At 37.3% G+C, this 19,444-nt stretch overlaps 3 protein-coding genes across 3 annotated transcripts; all 3 read left to right on the plus strand.

Moving 5' to 3' along the window:
• The first annotated feature begins 185 nt into the window (after nt 1–185).
• On the plus strand, nt 186–5,086 carry LOC132176562 (F-box family protein). The gene is made up of 9 exons (XM_059588808.2): nt 186–392; nt 734–940; nt 1,066–1,139; nt 1,619–1,694; nt 1,880–1,990; nt 2,318–2,492; nt 2,614–2,732; nt 4,551–4,611; nt 4,727–5,086. The coding sequence occupies exons 1-9, from the start codon at nt 315–317 to the stop codon at nt 4,795–4,797; spliced, it is 972 nt and encodes a 323-aa protein (XP_059444791.2). The 5' UTR covers nt 186–314; the 3' UTR covers nt 4,798–5,086.
• A 1,917-nt stretch (nt 5,087–7,003) lies between these two features.
• ETR1 (Signal transduction histidine kinase, hybrid-type, ethylene sensor) lies at nt 7,004–15,607 on the plus strand. Its single transcript, XM_059584965.2, has 7 exons — nt 7,004–7,472; nt 8,210–9,160; nt 12,072–12,440; nt 12,604–12,870; nt 12,975–13,102; nt 13,326–13,523; nt 15,028–15,607. Exons 2-7 carry the CDS (start codon nt 8,252–8,254, stop codon nt 15,383–15,385), a joined length of 2,229 nt encoding a protein of 742 aa, XP_059440948.1. The 5' UTR covers nt 7,004–7,472; nt 8,210–8,251; the 3' UTR covers nt 15,386–15,607.
• A 1,020-nt stretch (nt 15,608–16,627) lies between these two features.
• On the plus strand, nt 16,628–18,815 carry LOC132174799 (proline-rich family protein). Its single transcript, XM_059586479.2, has 3 exons — nt 16,628–16,739; nt 17,459–17,791; nt 18,373–18,815. Exons 2-3 carry the CDS (start codon nt 17,476–17,478, stop codon nt 18,651–18,653), a joined length of 597 nt encoding a protein of 198 aa, XP_059442462.1. The 5' UTR covers nt 16,628–16,739; nt 17,459–17,475; the 3' UTR covers nt 18,654–18,815.
• The last annotated feature ends 629 nt before the right edge of the window (nt 18,816–19,444 follow it).

Consider the following 19,444-nt stretch of genomic DNA (forward strand, 5'->3'; position numbering starts at 1 on the left):
ACGTGCGGCTCAAGCATCAAATGACCAAAAAAAAAAAAGAAAAAAAAAAGAGGAGAAGCGTGATACTCGCACGCGCGAAACGGCAAAAGGAAGGGAGACAGATTCTTAAAGTTGGGCCGGAGTATGGGACAAGGCCCAGTGGGCCCCTAGCGGGAAATTCTTACGCAATCAGACCATCTACTCGTACCTCGCCTGCTTACCCTCGTCTCTTTTGATTAGATTTAACTATACGGCTGAAGCCATCGCCGGCGTCAATTCTCCGGCACACTCACCACCGTCCGATCTGAGCTGTTCTCGAATCCATCGGTTAGCCCATGTCGGTGTTAGACGAGGAAGACGAGAGCTTGGCTCATTTCCTCGAATCGGAGGTCCTGTCCGAGGTCTCTGACCAGGTTCCCCATCTTTCTTTTCTTTCTATCTGCTATATCTTTGTGCCGTGTTAATCGATTTCGCTATTTTTTTTTTTTTTAATTTCCAATTTCCAATTTTTCTTTTTTTTTGAATCGACAATAATTTTATTTTTATCCTTATCGCTCTTTGGGATTTATGGTCAATCAAATGTAATTTTATTTTAATATAGTTGAATGGGGTTTTCATTTCGGCATTTTTTCCAATAAAAGTAAGTTGCTTCTTGTTATCGTGTCTCAAAGATATTTGAGGGGATATTACTTTTCTATTTTTTTTGGGTCTGATTAATGAAAGGTAATTCATTTGGATATGCATATGAATGCAGGAGGATGCGAAAACAGAGGAAGAGCCCAAAGCAAAGAGAGTGTGTGTGAATGAGAAAGAGAATAAGGAGGAGGGAGGGTCTTCATCAAACAATAACAATAACAACAACAGCCGCAGCAGAAGCGTGCTAAAGAGGATTGAGACGGGGCTCTTCAGTAAAATCCCTCCTGAGCTCTTCCCTCACATCCTCAAATTCCTCTCTTCCGAGGTTCTTTGCCATCTCTCTCTCTCTCTCTCTGTGTATGTATATATATATATGTATATATACTCTGTTCTTGGTTAAATTAGTTCAACTGACTTATTGGATGTTGCGTTGTAATGGGTGTCCTTCAGGATCTTGTAGCGTGCTCGCTGGTCTGCAGATTCCTAAATAATGCGGCGTCTGATGAGTTTTTATGGCGTCGCTTGTGAGTATTATTATTTCCATACTTTATTACGTTACATCTTACTTCATGTTATTCGTATTTTTATTCGCCTCTTTTATGTTTATTATGTTGTTATGTTGGTGTATTACTTGTTTTTTTTAAAAAAAAATTAATAAAAAATTGCACTACCAATTTTATTTTTTATTTTTTTAATTCTTTCTTCTTTGAAATGTTACTCACGGCATTGCATCTAACTGATACATGATAAATCACCAGTTCCTTCATATATATTTCGAATTATGTATATCTAAAAGTGTGAAATTATTTTTGGTTCATACGTATACTTTTTTTTTTTTTTTTTTTTTTTTTTGACATGTCTACACAAGAGAGGAGATGGAGATTCGAACTAGAGACCTCCGCTTTATAAGGCGTGGTCTCCAGCCGACTGAGCTACTTCTTGGAAACGGTTCATACGTATACTTGTATGTCAATGTAAGCTAACTCGTATAACATACATGCAGGTACTGTATGAGATGGGGTCTATTGGCCCCTACCAACAAGTTACGTGAATGTCCTTGGAAAAAGCTTTATATTCAGGTACGCTTAATTTTGTAAGGTTCCAATAAGATATCCCTTTTTTTTCTTTTTTTCTTTTTTTCTCTCATTTTCTTTTGGGTTTTTTTTAGGGTGGTTTTGGTGATTTAAGTTGTCCTGTCTCTTTTGACACTTATAGTTGAAGCTATCACTAACCAATACTTTTCTTTTCCTTTTCCTTTCTTCAGCGTGATGAAGAGGACATGGTTGAACTTGTTAGAAATTGCCCAACTGAGTTTAAAGAGTACTACATTCAAATGCAAGCGGCCAAGAGAAGCCAAGTGCCTCTTCCGTCACAGGTAAGACAGGTTACTGCCTGGGAACCTGACTGCTGATAATTATCTTAACTCCACTGTTTTAAAAAAGCATTATCATTTTTTAGTAATGCTGTTGGTAGTGTTTTTGCATATAGTTCTTTATTCACATCTTAGTAAGTTTAATGGACAAATGGAGGCTTTGCTTTCTTGTTCTTTTTCTTTTTCTTTTTCCTTTTATAAGAACGGAAGGCTCTTATTTAAGAGAAACATTTAAGTTGAAAAGTGAGCTTTTGCTTCTATGCCTATTTTGAATAGGTTCTCAAAACACTACTTTCATGCTGCCTTATTATGTCTGTTTTACATGTGAAGGTGAATGATGACCGAATAATTCTCGACAAGACAGTAGCTGATCAAGTGTCTCTGTGGAAAAGCAGTAAGGGCCTGACTGATAAGGTTGTCACTGACCATGCATGTTCTGGTGAAACATGTTCTTACTACCATATTGGAGATGTATTTATTTGTGAGAAGACTGGACAGGTTCACGGTAGAGAACAACTCTTCTCAGAATGCAAACCCTTTTATGCGTTAATCTATACAAGTATTTAGTACTAGCTTAATGCAGGGACTTTGAAGCTTATTGAATATTTTTGTGTTTCCTTTTCCAGTCTGTGATGATACATGCAGAGAAGTTATTATGGATCCCATCAATGAGCTTTTGGTCTGTACGATATCTGGGCATTGTTTTGATAGGTTACTTTCACCGTCCGAAATGGAGCCAGATGCTGTGAGTATAAATTTCTTTTACCCTTTCTTTTTCCTTTTTGGTATAAGTCAGTTTCTCTCAATTGTTTTTCTTGCAATGAAACTTTTAGTCATCAAGTTGGTTCCCTCTGCCCTCAGTTTTAGACTATATCAGAAGAGGTGAGGATTTACCCTGTCAGACAAAACTAGGCTTCCGTATGTCAAATCTCTCCCATCAAATAATCTTCTCAGAGCATCTCCAGCAGCGATTGCTATTTTAGCAGCTCAAAATCAACTTTTTTTAGTTTAGCTACTACATTTTCACAATGAACTCCAGTAGACTATCTAGTTTACTATCTACTTTATTTAAATATTTTTTTTAATCTATTTTTTATTATTTTTTTCCACTTCTCTCCCTCACCCTCCCTCACCATGCACAACAACATCTCTCCCTGATTCATTTCTCAGCCCAAATCCCCTTACCCTTCTCTCACTCTCGCTCACCACCATAGAACCAGGATTGCAAAGATTATCCACCCAGAATTTACACCAAAAAATCCAACTCCAAGAACACCCCAAACCGAAACAACAAGAGAGGAAAACCCCAAAATTAAACTTAGCTACAGCCACGAATTAACCCAGAAAATTGACACCCACGAATCTCCCTCTCCCTCTCTCTCACTCTCTATATATCTCCCTCTCTTGCCCTAACTCTGTCTCTCGCTCTCTGCTCTCTCTCTATGTTTCGGTGAGAACAAAAAGAAGAAGCAGGGAAGAAGAAAGAAAGGGAGAAAGGAAATGACGAAGGGAAGAGAAAAGAAACGGTGCTGAAGGGGGGAGGGGATGGGTATAGATCCAAGTAAACAATCTGTAAACATAAGAGAAAGTGGGAGAGAAAGAGAAGAAGAGGAAAAAAAATATTGGGTGCTGAGAATGTGTTTCGGGTAAGATGAACCAGAGAAAGAAAAAGAGGGAGAGAAAGAAGAATAAAATAAGAAAATGAGACCTTGGAAATCATAAAATATTGCTAACAGGTGCTACAGTGAACTTTCAAATGTGAAAGTTCACTGTAGTATATGTAGGGAAACCTTGTATTTTACAAGGTCTGCTGGAGCACGAAAATAGCTAGATTTAGCTAAAAAGTTAATTTAGAAGCACTGCTGGAGATGCTCTCAAGTTGTTGTTTAGAAAAACATGGAGTCCGAATATTTTTGTATTTTTATTAGAAATCTGTGGGATTTTCACTTTCCCCAAAGGGAGAGAGAAAGAGAGGACCCCAAATGAATGAATGTCTATTTTTTTTTTATTTTTTTTTTCCATTGTGTTCTTTAATGTTGTTGTTCTTATAGTTTTTTTTTTTTTTTGATAAGTATTCTTATAGTTGATGCTAAAAGTTGCATGTTTCTTAAGGAAGGTGAATATGCGGTTGGTTTATGTAGATGTGCTTCATGATATATTCTACGTTGGAGATTTATTTATGATCTGATGTCCTGTGTCTGGACCATCTTTTTGAATATGAATGTCTTTAGCTGTGCATCATTTCTTGCCTAGCCAAGTTAAAATCCGCAGCTGTTGGTCACTTTAGGTGGAGCCTTACATACGCACAGATTACCAATTCCGATTCTTTTGCTGGCCCAAGTAAAAAAGAAAACATTTTTTTTCCTGGTGTGAAATGTTTAAACTCATTTTGTTCTTCCCAATGATAATAAATGTTCCATTTTGTGGCTAGCAATATTATCTTTTCACTTCCTGTATTATCAACAAACACGCTGGTCTGCCATTTGATTAGCAGTTTGTCATTGGAACCTTCATGGCATGTTTGCTTCATTTGATTGTAATACGTCCCCCAAAAAAATTTCAGGAACAGCAACAAGGTGGTATGACAGACGAACCAGAACCATTCATGGGCTCTGGCCGCTTTGGTAACCAAAATTACTTTTCTATTTTTTTATTTTGTCTTCTCTCATCTCTTTTTATTTGTTTATGATCTTCTGAAACTCTTGTTTATATAATCTCATTATGATGTGTATGTCGCAGCACGAGCATATCTGTTAGGATATAATTGCGCTGATGAAAAGGAGCTGGAAGCTGCTTTGCGGTTTTGCTGAACCAACTATGGGTCTCTGTCATTGGTGGATGCCTTTACTTGGCATGTTCAGAAATGGCAGTAAATGTAAAATTTTTACTATTTGGATATCGAAGATTGCTGGGGACAATGATGTTTATGCATCTAGAGTTAACATAAGTGTTAGATTACATAACAGGGAAGTATTGTTATTGTTAGTGCTCTTGTTGCTCTGTGTTTGTGTTGTAGTTTTGTAATATAAGTTGATTTTAGATTTGCAGGTTGACAGTATTTGCAGGTAGACCAGCATAAAACATGTGAAATTTTCTTTACCTTTGATTCATGGGCCTAATTCCTTCAGTCAGTCAAAAATCTCTTTGAGGAAACTGCCTTTTTTCTATGCTATAGTGTAGAAGTTTCTCTGATTGATAAGTTGGTAGCTGGTCCGGGGTGATGTAGGTGGCTTTTCTTATAGACTCATATATTGGATTACTGTGGAAAATATATTGGATTATTGTTGTTACTCTGGAGCTCTGGAATTGACTGGCTTTAGATAAAAGGTTACTGCATAGAAATCCTATAAACCAAGGAGGAATAAGGTGTAGAAAATATGAAAAACTTTGAAAATAGAGGGGGGAATTTGACTTGTTTTCCAGGAAAAGTTGTCTCTTGCTGAAATTAAAACAGCATACAGTAAAATTATGGACCCCTCTCAACTGCTGTAAAGTCTTAGCTGCCATCCTTCAATTGATCAAAGGGGTATTGTTGGTACTTGGCATTGGTTGTTTTGATTATTGACAAAATTGGCTTTCCAATTCATTAAGATATATCCGGTGATACTTCGATAGGGAAAAAGGTAGGGAAATGTATCTTTCTCTATTTATTTATTACAACAAAACTCAACTTCTTCTTCCCTAAAAAGGCATTAAGATGAGCCCCACAAATCACATTGGAACGGTTTACCTGTAACTATTTCTTTAAAACTTAATGACCTTTGCTATTTTTTTTTTGTGTGGGGGGGGGGGGGGGGGGGGTTGGGGGTTATAACTTTAATTTGCCAATCAGCCTATGTCAAGGAAATCTCCAAAGTGGTTAGGTATGTACTAGGGCGTGAATTTGAATCTTTATAATGGAAAATCTTCACATATGCCTAATTAATATTAGCAACTTTGATTCCTATTGATGCTTTGACGGGGTTGGGTCAAGCTATGACTTAGTTAGACTTGAGGAAACGCCTGAGGTTTTCACTATCTAGGTCCATCCTGTGCAGCTCCCAGCGAGTAAGCGCTACTATAGTCACGTTCAAATAGAATAGCCACAATTGGTCTTCCTGGCTTACATTTTTTGCTTAAAAAAAATAAAAAGGCCATGTTTACTTTTGATTTTAGAATCACATACTACTATAACATTACTTTAGACTAAAAACTCATGTTATTCACCATTCTATGCTGTGTTTCAAGTCTTACTTTTTGTTTGATGCTTATTATAATAACTTTTGTTTGATGCTTATCATAATGATACAGAACTTGGGGCCAACTTTTTTTTATTTTTTTTATTTTTTTTATTTTAAAAAATAATAAAATTAAAAATTTAAATTTTTTTTGAATCAATAATTTTTATTTTGGTCCTTCTTTTATTTGGTATTTTTTTAAAAAGAATGACCAAAATAAAAATTATTGCTTCAGAAACTTTTTTAATTTTTAATTTTGTTATTTTTAAATTAAAAAATAATAAAAAATTTCTAAAGCAAAATACAGTTTTTTTTTTTTAAATACCAAAAAAAAAAGAATAACCAAAATAAAAATTATTGGTTCAGAAACTTTTTTTATTTTCAATTTTGTTATTTTTTAAATTAAAAAATAAGACAAAAATTGGCTTAAAGTTGTGCAAAATAGTTGTGCCTTTAATATTTTCCTAATAACTTTATAAAAAGAAAAAATTTAAATTTGTATTGTCTCATCTCACTTATTATTTGACCAACCTTAGTGCATTTAGATTTTTTATTTTTTTTCTTTTTAAGGAACACTAAAAACTATACTTTTATTTCACAATTATATTATTATGCTGACGTGATATTATTTTTAATTTTTATTTTTATAACAAAGGTTAATAGTGCCACGATAAAATAAAATAGTAGCTAAAGAAAAGTCTGGTATCTAATATTATTTTATTATTATTATTTGTTGTTTTTCGTCTGAGTGGATTCATTTAGACTTGAGTCCTGGTGCATTGAATCCCAGAGCTTCATTAATACGATAGTCATGTGAAAGTGAAACGCATATGACTGATCGTTCACACAGCAGTCAGCTGTGCAGCCTGTGCTCAACTCGTATTTAATACATCTCGGGAATCCGTAATTAAAATCTAACAAAAAAAAAAAAAAAAAAATACTTACGCCGAACCCCCACTCTCCTTTTTCTCCTCCTCCGCTTCTTCTCCTTTCCTTTTCCATACTTTTGCCCCCACACACACGCACAACACTACCCCTTTTGCATCGCCGGAACTGACCAGTTTTCTCCATAAACTGAAGCTTTCTTTGGATCTTACATTCCCGAGGCCAGGACCGGCCTTCTGTAGCTTCAGCTACGCCTGCCGGCCCCCTTCATGCCTTCCCATCACGGGATTCCGGCGGGGCATCGCCGGAAGACCCGCCGTTTCTACTAATTCGAACGACCCACAAAATTTTCTGGCGATTTTCTTCAACTGAACTATCCTTTGGTAAGGAATCAAATTTCTTATGATCAGATCTTTTTGTTGCCTTCAAGAGATAACATCCCTTCTGATTACCTTCTTTTTTTATTTTTTATTTTTTTCGGTATTCTTGTGTGTGTCTATATGTGTATGTACTTATGGGCGTCCCTTTGTATGTGGTTTTATTGCTAGTGAACTTACTAATTGGGGAAATTATTATAAAGATTTATTTGTTTTGATTTGATTCTGTGTGAGGTTGTGTGGTGCTCAGATAATTTTTGGGTGGGTGAATCTCGGAGATGTTTCATCATTCCTAATCTTCTTTGTTTTCTGCTTATTCTTTCCTCTTTTACTTGGAAAAATAGTTTTTTTTTTCTCCCACTGCTTGGTTTTCGCTTTGGGTGTAAAAGTTATACACTTTCCTGAATCTGTTAAATAGGCAGTATAGAATTTACATCAACTTTCTAAACTATTAACTATCCATTTGCATTAAGGCCGAAAAGAACTTTCCCAAGAACAAATTCGTTTCAGTTCTATCTAAAGTCCCAATGCTCAAATATTCATGAACATTTTCTGGGAGAAATTTCATCAGGAATCCTTAGTTCCACCTGCAGCAACAGTATCTTCTTATATTGGAAGTTCCTTTCTTCTTTATCTATAAAAAAAAAAAAAAAAAAAAAAACAAAGCTTTTATATATGCATGTATTTGTGCTGTATCGCGTCTGCTTTAATAATTTAAGTTTGTTTCTATACTTGTGTTGTAGGCATGTGAAAGAGGTAGTCTCGGCTGAGGTGGTTCAGTCACTATGATGGAGTCGTGTAACTGCATTGAGCCACAATGGCCGGCTGATGAATTGTTGATGAAGTATCAATATATATCGGATTTCTTCATTGCCCTTGCTTATTTCTCTATCCCTCTAGAGCTGATCTATTTTGTCAAGAAATCTGCGGTGTTTCCATATAGATGGGTTCTTGTTCAGTTTGGTGCTTTCATAGTTCTATGTGGGGCAACGCACCTTATTAACTTATGGACTTTTACCACGCACTCGAGAACTGTGGCGATAGTAATGACTGCTGCAAAGGTTTTAACTGCAGTGGTGTCATGTGCAACTGCCCTCATGCTTGTACATATTATTCCTGATTTATTGAGTGTTAAAACCAGAGAAGTGTTCTTGAAAAACAAGGCTGCAGAGCTTGATAGAGAAATGGGCTTGATTCGTACGCAGGAAGAAACGGGTCGTCATGTGAGAATGTTGACCCATGAGATCAGAAGCACTCTTGATCGACATACCATACTGAAAACCACTCTTGTTGAACTGGGTAGAACTTTGGCATTGGAAGAGTGTGCCTTGTGGATGCCAACACGTACTGGATTGGAGCTTCAACTCTCGTACACTCTCCGTCAGCAGAACCCAGTTGGACATTCCGTGCCTATTCATCTTCCTGTGATCAATCAAGTTTTCAGTAGTAACCGTGCAGTAAAAATATCACCAAATTGTCCAGTGGCAAGGCTACGACCTCTTGCAGGAAAGCACATGCCTGGGGAGGTTGTTGCTGTTCGTGTCCCACTCCTACATCTCTCTAACTTCCAAATTAATGATTGGCCAGAGCTCTCAACAAAACGTTATGCTTTGATGGTCTTGATGCTGCCCTCAGATAGTGCAAGGCAATGGCATGTTCATGAGTTAGAGCTGGTTGAAGTAGTCGCTGATCAGGTCTGAACTTAGTCTTGCTATATTCTTATTCATCAAAATCAATTATAAACAACAACTGATTTTCTATGGAGGCTATAAGCATATATTTATAGCCCAAAACCTTAAACCTAATAAAATATGACATAAATACCCCCAAAACCCTAAACCTAATAAAATAACGAAATAAAGACTCCCAAAACCCTAACCCTAATAAAACAACATAAAGTCAGTTAGAAAATAATAAAATGCAGAAAAATAACATAAGCCTCCCATGTGCGCTCGAGCGCAGTTACAGGTGCGATCGAACGTAGGTGGGCGCTCAATGATCGAGCGCAGTACCAGGGGGTGTGCGATTTGGATCTAATCTGCATCATTCTCCCCAGGTTGGAGAGAATTCGTCTTCGAATTCGGTCGGTTCTTTCCACGGCCCTTCAGATGCCCAGTCAACTCATTCCACTTGCCCCTTCTCAAAATCACAACAAGGCAACACCCCAAAATAAACATGACGCTTCTCTTCATCGAAATACCTTGATGGTTGTCATGAAAGCCCTACAACACCACTTTGCAATATCTCGGATTTGCCATACTTCTCTTGTTCCTTCTCCCCTCCACGTGCCATGAAAATACTCAAGAACGGGTCAACCATTGTTTCTCTTGTGAGCATATAATTTTCTTTATCTGCATAAAACTCACCACAATCATTGTTTTGAGAATCGGATAAGATATCGTCTACACCAAGGAAATCAACATAACCTAATTCTTCATCACTAAAATCAGGTAATTCACCTTAAAGGTCTTCTTCAACCTCTTCATAATCGCCAATGTCAACCGTGGGTTCTTCCTCTTCCAATGGGTCGTCTTCTTAAGGATAGAGACCGCCAAACATGGGAAAATACCCATCTTTTTCGTGCTCCTCCGTGGGTCTTTCTTCTTTTTTCAACATCTTCATATCTGAACTCTTCATCAATGAACTCGGATTCCTAAAACTCTTCATCTACAAATTCCCTTTCCTCCTCCACAGAATATGGATTTGGTTGATGGATTTGAGGCTCGCGAATAATGGTCAAGTTGGCCTATCGCGGCATCTCCGTCTCAATCCATGCCCTCCGTCGTTGAGATTGCGCCCTACGAGCGACAACCACATTATCTTTATCCACAAAGCGTGGAGTTGTTTGATGGTGACAAACTTTGGGGCCACCCATGTTGTTAACTCGGGTCGTGAAGGCCTCTATTTGTTTCCGCAGTATCTCCACATCATCCTTCTGCGTTGCCAACGAATCGCTGATTGATTCGTCATCTCCGTCGCCTCCCTAGGCACCCTCTTTTTTCCAGACTTTCTATCTTTTTTTTTTAGGTGTCAAACTTGACGCCTGCATCCCGTGATATAGCATGGGCTTGTGCCGTTTGAAATTTCTTCCGCACCCCGCGCCTCGCATAAGGATTGACAGGGTCACCCTCAATGATAAATTTGTCTCCCGCCCCCGGGTACCACGGTCTTGGTTGACGATAACGAATGCTCAGACCATCCATGTCGGTCAAGTGATCGGTAGGGACCCTGTGTTGGGTGTGCGCACGCCCCTTCTTCCGCACGATTAGACCACCAAACCTCTCCTCCATGTGCCGCAAACGAATCGTCGGTTGCTCCTTACGTGCTGCCTCCGTGTGCACGTGCACCTCGTTCATGTCTGCAAAGCGGTTGCTCCTCCCCATTCATGAAAAATAATTGAGCTCTGATATCAACTGATGCAGCGTGACTTAGTGGGCTACAGCGAAGAACATCAATAAGCAGCAGATATATATTTCTAGATCTTGAGACTATCAAGTAATCAAAGAAATCTTCTTAAAACAATAGGTACTATCTAAGGTTTAAAGAAAAAACATAAAAGAAACTCAACTCTGAGTATTCATATTCATCAAAATCAATAATAAACAACAACTGATTTTCTATGGAGGCTATAGGCATATATTTATAGCTCAAAACCCTAAACCTAATAAAATATGACATAAATACCCCCAAAATCCTAAACCTAATAAAATAACGAAATAAAGACTTTCAAAACTCTAACCCTAATAACACAACAACATAAAGTGGGCTAGAAATAATAAAATGCGGAAAAATAACATAAGCCTCCCGTGTGCGCTCGAGCGCAGTTACAGGTGCGATCGAGCGCAGGTGGGCGCTCGATCGCAAGATTGAGTGCATTACCAGGGGGTGTGCGAACGGGATCTGATCTGCATCAGAGAAGTAGGCTGAGTGGGTTACTAAGTGTTTCCTTATTTTCTCTTATGTGATATCTTGGTGACCCTACAGTGAGATTGAAACCATCAAGCACACCTAAAGATCATCAAACTTCTGCAGTCACCCTCTTTGTCCTAGTATTTTTTACTTCATTTTTTTTTCTTCTTTTAAATCTAAAAGTAATTAAAACTTGTATTAAAAGAACAAAAGCATGTATCCTACTACACACAAAGGTATAAAAGAGGAATGATAATAATAAAAAAAAAGAAGAAGAAACAGACGAAGAAGAAGAAGAATGAAGACCTAAAGTTACCATATGACATGTCTGTTTATTATGGAGCTGCCCACATACCGTGAAGCATATAACTATGATCTCAGAGAAGCTGAGTTCCTATTCCCTCAGATTGAAGTGTAATACACCCACTGTACTGAGTCCTTATAATGGAATCTGTTACAGATTGAAGTTATAATAACACTATTTGGCAACTTCTACATAACTTCTGGTGTGGTGGCTATAAACATGAAATGTGAATAGACACCAATAACATTGTTAGAGAATATAGTAATAAAACGTAATTCCATGGACATTGGGCAATTACTTGCAACTAAAAGAAGACAGGGTATCTGTTAGGGTTCACAATGGTACAATACTGTTATAAAGTGCTCATTTATATATTTTTACTGTTGGGCCAGGTGGCTGTTGCTCTCTCACATGCTGCAATATTAGAAGAGTCAATGCGGGCAAGGGATCTTCTTATGGAGCAGAATGTTGCTCTAGATCTGGCCAGGAGAGAAGCAGAAACAGCAATTCGTGCCCGCAATGATTTCTTGGCGGTTATGAACCATGAGATGAGAACTCCCATGCATGCAATCATTGCACTTTCTTCCTTGCTGCAGGAAACCGAGCTCACACCTGAGCAGCGCTTGATGGTCGAAACAATATTAAAGAGTAGTAATCTTTTGGCTACTCTCATAAATGATGTATTAGATCTTTCGAGGCTCGAAGATGGCAGCCTTCAACTTGACATTGGAACTTTTAACCTTCATTCTGTATTTAAGGAGGTAGTTCTATCAATTTCTGCCAAATATTAGTTCTTTTTTATAGGCTTGTGACATTAGGATATACATGAATTTCTCTCTCCTCTCTTTTATTGTTTAAAAAGTTATGATATACATGGATATCTTTAGATGCTTGTTGTAGTAAGGTCCATTTTTCTCATCTCAGGTCCTTAACTTGATCAAGCCTGTTGCATCCGTCAAGAAGCTGTTGGTTACATTAACTTTAGCACAAGACTTGCCAGTGTATGCTGTAGGTGATGAAAAACGCCTTATGCAAACTATCCTAAATGTTGTTGGTAATGCTGTGAAGTTTTCTAAAGAGGGCAGCATCTCAATCACTGCTTTTGTTGCTAAATCAGAATCTTTAAGAGATTCTCGTGCACAGGACTTCTTTCTTGTGCCAAGTGATAATCACTTTTATTTGCGTGTACAGGTTCGTTTGTTCAATACTCTATTGAAATCCTTCGGTCTGAGGATGCTTAGTTGTTTTATGTTAAAAGCTAGCTGTGTATGTTTACCTTTTCTCTTCAATTGTAGGTGAAAGATACAGGATCAGGAATTAGCCCCCAGGATATCCCTAAGCTATTTACCAAATTCTCGCAAACTCAATCACAAGCAACTACAAATTCTGGTGGCAGCGGACTTGGCCTTGCAATTTGTAAGAGGTACTTTATTCTTCAGTTCTTACATGTTTAGCTTTTTTTTTTTTTTTGATAAGTGTTCTTACATGTTTAGCTTGTTAGGTTATACAGTCAGCTTGAATAGTAATCTCTGCCTGTTTTTGCCATTCCAGTATTTGCAGAGTCATAACTGAGTTCTGTAAAAATATATATTTTTTCATATGTAAATGTAGCTGTAATGTTTTTTCCTTTTGAATGGTGTGATCAGGTTTGTAAATCTTATGGAGGGACATATTTGGCTTGAAAGTGAAGGTCTTGGAAAGGGATGTATTGCCACTTTTATCGTGAAACTAGGAATTCCAGAGCAATCTAATGAATCTAAGCTTCCTTTCGTACCTAAAGTGCCAGCAAATCATGGTCAAACAAACTTTCTAGGGCTCAAAGTTCTTGTTATGGATGATAACGGGTCAGTAGCATTGCCATCTTTTGTACTTCCGTGTTGAAATGTGTTACTACCTTATTAGGTGTTTATACATTATTATCTCTTTAACCAGGGGTATAAACAAGCTGGACTAAGACAACTTTAAATATATGGTTACAATTCTTAAAACAGTTGATGAAAATGGATTGGGAAACAAGATGCCAGCAATTTAATCTGGTTCTGAGAATTAAGGAAAATTGTGTTTATTTTTGTTAAAACTTGTGAAGTTTCTTGGGGATACTGAAATGATTTCTTGGTGTCTCAAAGCATTTTCCTTAGAATTTCCATTAGTTTTCATCTCTGTTTCAGGAACACATTCGAAATAAACCCAATTCACACTCGAGATCAGGTGTTTTGGTAACTGGGTTCTAACTAATGCTGATACTTGGGATATGTCATATTTGACCTCAATCTCGGGTTTGGGTTAAGCAAATGTCTCATGCCAATGTATATGTTAGACAGCATGATTCTCTCAACAACTCAAATTAAAGAGTTTTTTTTTTTTTTCTTTGAAAAAAAAGAACACTAAGGTTCTGGTTGTTTCAACATAAAACCTTTTCTTGAAAATTGTTTTTCAAATTTCACATAGTAAAACTTTTGCCAATAATATGGTCTTCCTCCTTCAAAAGTTTAGAGCTGGTCAAATAATTTCTCAGTGAAATATCATGAAAAGTTTAAACTGGAGCGTGTCAGTTAAAAGAGTGGAGTTTTAATTGCTGTGCTATTTATGTTTTTGTCACTTGTCATTTTGCATATTAATAAAATATTTGAGTCATGTGAATCATGATATTTGGGTATCTTTTGGGATTTAGAACCACTCTTCATGAGGTTGTAACTGTAACTGATGTTCAGACAGTAGTTTTGGACTCTTTTTGCAATGATTCATGTTTGGCTGATATATCTAGGACTTGGTGTATAATCTCAGTTCCATATCTCTTCAGGCTTGGCTCATATTAAGCTAAGATGGACTGTAGCTTATTTTATTTCGAGCTTAAGTTTCTATGCAAATCATCTCTACTGATTGCTAGGTGAAAGAGCTACTCAATTCCAAAGTAACTGATGCTGATGATAATCTGCTAATGTGGCAACTTTGAAGCATGGAGTTTTTTGCAGTTGATGGTGATGGCAGGCTGAAGAAATAGTGAGGGTTTAGATACTATCTGATGCCTTTTTGCACCCTAGATATTGAGATCTTTGTTTTACAAATATTGCCTGTTTAGACTTTTAGAGCATCTAGTGTTAGAACATCAAGTTTGCATTTGAGCTTATCTATATCGCAGGCATGACACAAAAACGCATATGTTTGATAATGGTTTGGAAAGTGTTTTGATGTGATATAAAGGTGAGAGAAAGTGTTTTTTTTTTTTTTCCCCTTTTGGTTGGATCCACATTTGAAAAGTGCTTTGTGTTCAAAATTGTTTGTTGACGGTTTTGAAAACAGAAAACCATTACCAGCCAAGGCATTGAATTGTATTTTTGTAATGTACAGGGTTAGCAGGACAGTGACAAAGGGACTGCTTATGCACTTGGGATGTGATGTGACAAGTGTAAGCTCAAGTGAGGAGTGCTTGCGTGCTGTGTCTCATGAACATCAGGTGGTATTCGTAGATGTGTGTGCCCCTGGCATAGATGGTTACGAGCTTGCTGTCGGTATACGTGAAAAATTTTCGAAACGACACGAAAAGCCGCTTATCGTAGCACTTGCCGGAAACACAGACAAGGTCACAAAGGAGAACTGCATGCGGGTTGGTATTAATGGAGTTATACTCAAACCTGTTTCAGTTGATAAAATGAGGAGCATTTTATCAGAGCTTTTGGAGCACCGAGTTCTCTATGAGGCCATATAATGTGCAAGCAACCACCAGAAATAAAGAAAGTTTTTTTTCTTCTTCTGTGATTTGATCTGTCTCGTGTACATACCACGTGTATTACATACCTTTTAAAGATGAAGCGATGGTGGAAATAACATGACAATGCTATAAAGCAAGTTTATGTATTCTTTTTGTGCAATTCGCGAACCATGATGGATTGCTGCCGTCGTTTTTGTAAACTAATTGCCATTCTATCCATTTCTAATAATCATTATATCTTAATGGAAGTCTGTGTTGTGGGATTTATCAATGATATATTTATTTATTATATATAGACAGTAATAGTATGGCTCAGTTCATTTGAGAGAAAACCCATAGAAAAGGATGTTGCATGACAAAGTTAAAAGACATATTTGACAATTGTGCTTTTTGTTTTGTCCAATCTTTTTGCTTACTACTAAAAATAACAAAACATTTAAAATTAAAATTATTTTACCTTTGTATGACAGAAAAATAAAATACACCCTTTAAAAAGTAAGTTTTACCGAAATAACGCATGCAGCACGTTGCCGTGTGGTTTTCAATGTATAATTTAAAGGAGAAAATTCGCTTTACTCCTTAAAGTTTTATGAGTTTTTCAATTTGAATTTTAATGTTTAAAAATTGCAATGTACTCCCTTAATGTTTTAAAAAAATTTAATTCAGACCTTCCGTTACTAATTTTGTCTAATTGGACGGAAACCATCTTACGTGTGTCTCACGTGAAATTTTGATGTTCTCTATTTCAATTTTATCCTCATTAAAACCTATGAAATTACATAATTATCTTCATTAAAATCTATGAAATTGAGGGTAATTACGTAATTTCATAGATTTTAATGATGACAAAATTAGATTAAGGGGCATCAAAATTCCACGTGGAGGGTATGAATTAAAATTTTTTGAAACATTAGAGGGAGTACATTGTCAATTTTTAAACATTGAGGTTCGAATTAAAAAAACTCTGAAACTTCAGGGATAAAGTGAATTTAACCCTAATTTCAATATCTATATTTATCTAAAAACATGGATTATCGAAGAAAATAAAAATAAAACTGAAATAGAGAAATTTTAGGGTGAAATCTTGTCTTCGGGATTAAGATATCTTCGCCTACTATTAAATTAGAAAAATAATAATAATAATAATAAAAGATATCTTCGACTTTATGCATAGCAACCACGTGTCGTGTTATTCTCGTTGGTGGCGCGCAAAATATATGCCTTGGACGCGTCCATTCCGCGTCCGCGTTCTCATCAAATATAGTAATGCTGCTCCATTAAGTCCTAGTTGACATCTTCTTCTTTTCTCTCTCTCTCTCTCTCTCATCCGATTCGAATCAATCAACAATCGGTAAGCGCTCTCGATCTCTCTTTCTGTTTGTTTGTTTGTCTTTTTTTGTCAGATTTGTGGAACACTAGGCTATTTCCGATCGTAGAGATTGAACTTGTTGTGTAAATTTATGTCTTTGTTGTTTGCATCGAATGGACCATTTATTTTCACGCTATACGCAACCTTCCTAGGTCACCCGTATATTAAAAAGGTCCTCATCGATTTTGGGTTTGCAGAAAACCTCTGCATTAGGATCTATATGAATTATGTGGTTGTGAATTGATCAAGATTACGTTTTTTTTGTTTTCATTTGAAGCTCTCAAGTTATTTCCTAAATGCATAAAGATGGGTAGAATGTCGGAGGAATATTTAAGATCATAAACCTTAATATCAAGCTATCTGTGTTCCTCCTTCAAAATTTTAATTGTATAAGCATATGCAAAGGGAATTCTCACCTGAAGGAGGGTTGATTAAGCACTTTTACCCGCAAAGATCAGTAAACCAATTTTAGATGAGAACATATATAATCTTTGATATTCTTTCTAAACAAGCGCTATTGGCCTATATTACGGTGTGGCCAGGCATAATATTCCAGCATCATAGTCATAGCTTACAGTTTGTTTGATATTCATGTTTGTAGGCCTCTCTAATATTTCAGATCTTGTCCTTTTTTTGTCTTTGTTTTTTTCAAAACATAGCGTAACATTTTTATTAACCTCTCTTTGATTTGGCTGCATCAGTCCTTTGCTGATAAAACATGGGTGGTGGAAAGGATAAGCATGATGAATCTGACAAAGGGTTATTCTCACACCTTGGTCATCTTGGTGGCTCTGGATATCCTCCAGGTCAGTACCCTCCGCCTCCTGGAGCATACCCGCAACAAGGAGGATACCCTCCGCAACAAGGAGGATACCCTCCACAACAAGGAGGATACCCTCCGCAAGGAGGATACCCGCCGCAAGGTTATCCGCCGCAAGGGTACTACCCACCTCAAGGCCACTCACCAGCAGGGTACCCTCCTGGTGCTTACCCACCATCTGGATATCCCGGCTCATCTGCTCCACACCAGTCAGGTATGAGATCCAAATTTCGTCCCTAATTTTGAAAATGTAAGAACCAAATTCCAAGTGGATTAACTAATTAGCTACCCATATTTACTCTCCAAGCAAGATTTGACAAGTCTCAGCTATTTGAAAATATTATATCCGTGAAAGAAAATTGAGAAATACTACACATACTCCCCCTCTCACAATCCATTTAAAATTACCACAGAGAATGGGAGCGTGTAGCATTTACTCAAGAAAATTTGGTCATTGTAGTCAAGCATAATACCAGTTGGGTGTTAATGTGTTATCTGCATTCTCAAAGCACATCCATTATTTTTAGTTTACACAAATATGTCCTCCTTCTGACTGTTTTCACATGAACCAAGTGTTGGTTAGTTGGTCTCCTCAAAAATGGTTCCGATCGAGTGTTAATGACTCTTTTAGGTCCTGTAGCCCTGAGTTCATAAGGCTCCTGATATTTAGAGGTTGTGTTGGTTGAGGAATGTTTTGTGAGATTGTCTTTTTGCTGCCTCGGTTAAGTGGAAAGCTTTTCTTTGTGTCATTGTCGATTTTGTGGGAGAAGTTGATCCTTGTATTCTTTTCTTCAGGACATGGCATGGGGGGATTGTTAGCTGGGGGTGCTGCTGCTGCAGCAGCTGCTTATGGTGCTCACCAGCTCGGCCATGGCTCACACCAGCTTGGCCATGGCGGCTCACACTATCCACAGGGTTCTTACTATCCACAGGGTTCCCACTATCCACAGGGTTCCCACATGAATCATGGAAAATTTAAGCACCATGGCGGCGGCAAGTTCAAGCACGGCAAGTTCGGGAAGCATGGGAAGCATGGTGGAATGTATGGAGGGGGGAAGTTCAAGAAGTGGAAGTGATCCCGTTTATGTGGGTGAATTCAGTCTTGTTGACTTTATAAGACAATTTCTGATCTTGGTTTTGTATAAATAAACCATACTTCTGTATGCTTTTCTGTTGCGAGTATTTGCGGAAGTACTAGGCTGACATAATTACGATATATATATATGTTTCTTCTATTATATGTCGCATACAGATCATCTATGCCTGTTGAGATGTATAACTTTTGCTGTTCTCCTTGCCGTGTAGAGCTGTTTACTGGTTAACCTTTCTAGTCTCACGGAATCATTACCAGTTCTAGCTAGTCTTTCCCATAGCGTTAGTTGCAGAGAGTTTGACGAGATAATTGTCCATCTGGATAAGTACCAATAGAAGGTACAGGAGATAAGATACCCGGATCCAATTTTCCAACTAATTATGTTAGGCTTGCAAACGAATTTTACAAAAAAAATATTTTACATGTAACACAAATATATACATATATAGGGTGCGCCTAATGTATGGATTCCGAAGCTCCAACATTTGTAAAAGCTCCACTCTATAGAAAGCCCAATTGATGTTACTTTGCTCCAATCTCAACCCGCTTTTATCTTATCAACCAGATTTAAAAACCTTTCACCAGGGATGGGATGACATGTCTGTTTTCTAGGATGATTGATCTCATGAAGTTATTAGTGTATCCATTTTGAGTAATGCTAGGTACCACAATTGTTCCCTCAGCCTTTTCCCGCGACTCCAAGGTCTTCTACCTCAAGATGAAGAGCGATTACCATAAGTACCTCCTCGAGTTCAAGAAGCTGCTAAGAGCACC

Source organism: Corylus avellana, chromosome 3, assembly GCF_965113065.1.
Source record: "Corylus avellana chromosome 3, dhCorAvel1.hap1.2, whole genome shotgun sequence".
Lineage (NCBI taxonomy): Eukaryota > Viridiplantae > Streptophyta > Magnoliopsida > Fagales > Betulaceae > Corylus > Corylus avellana.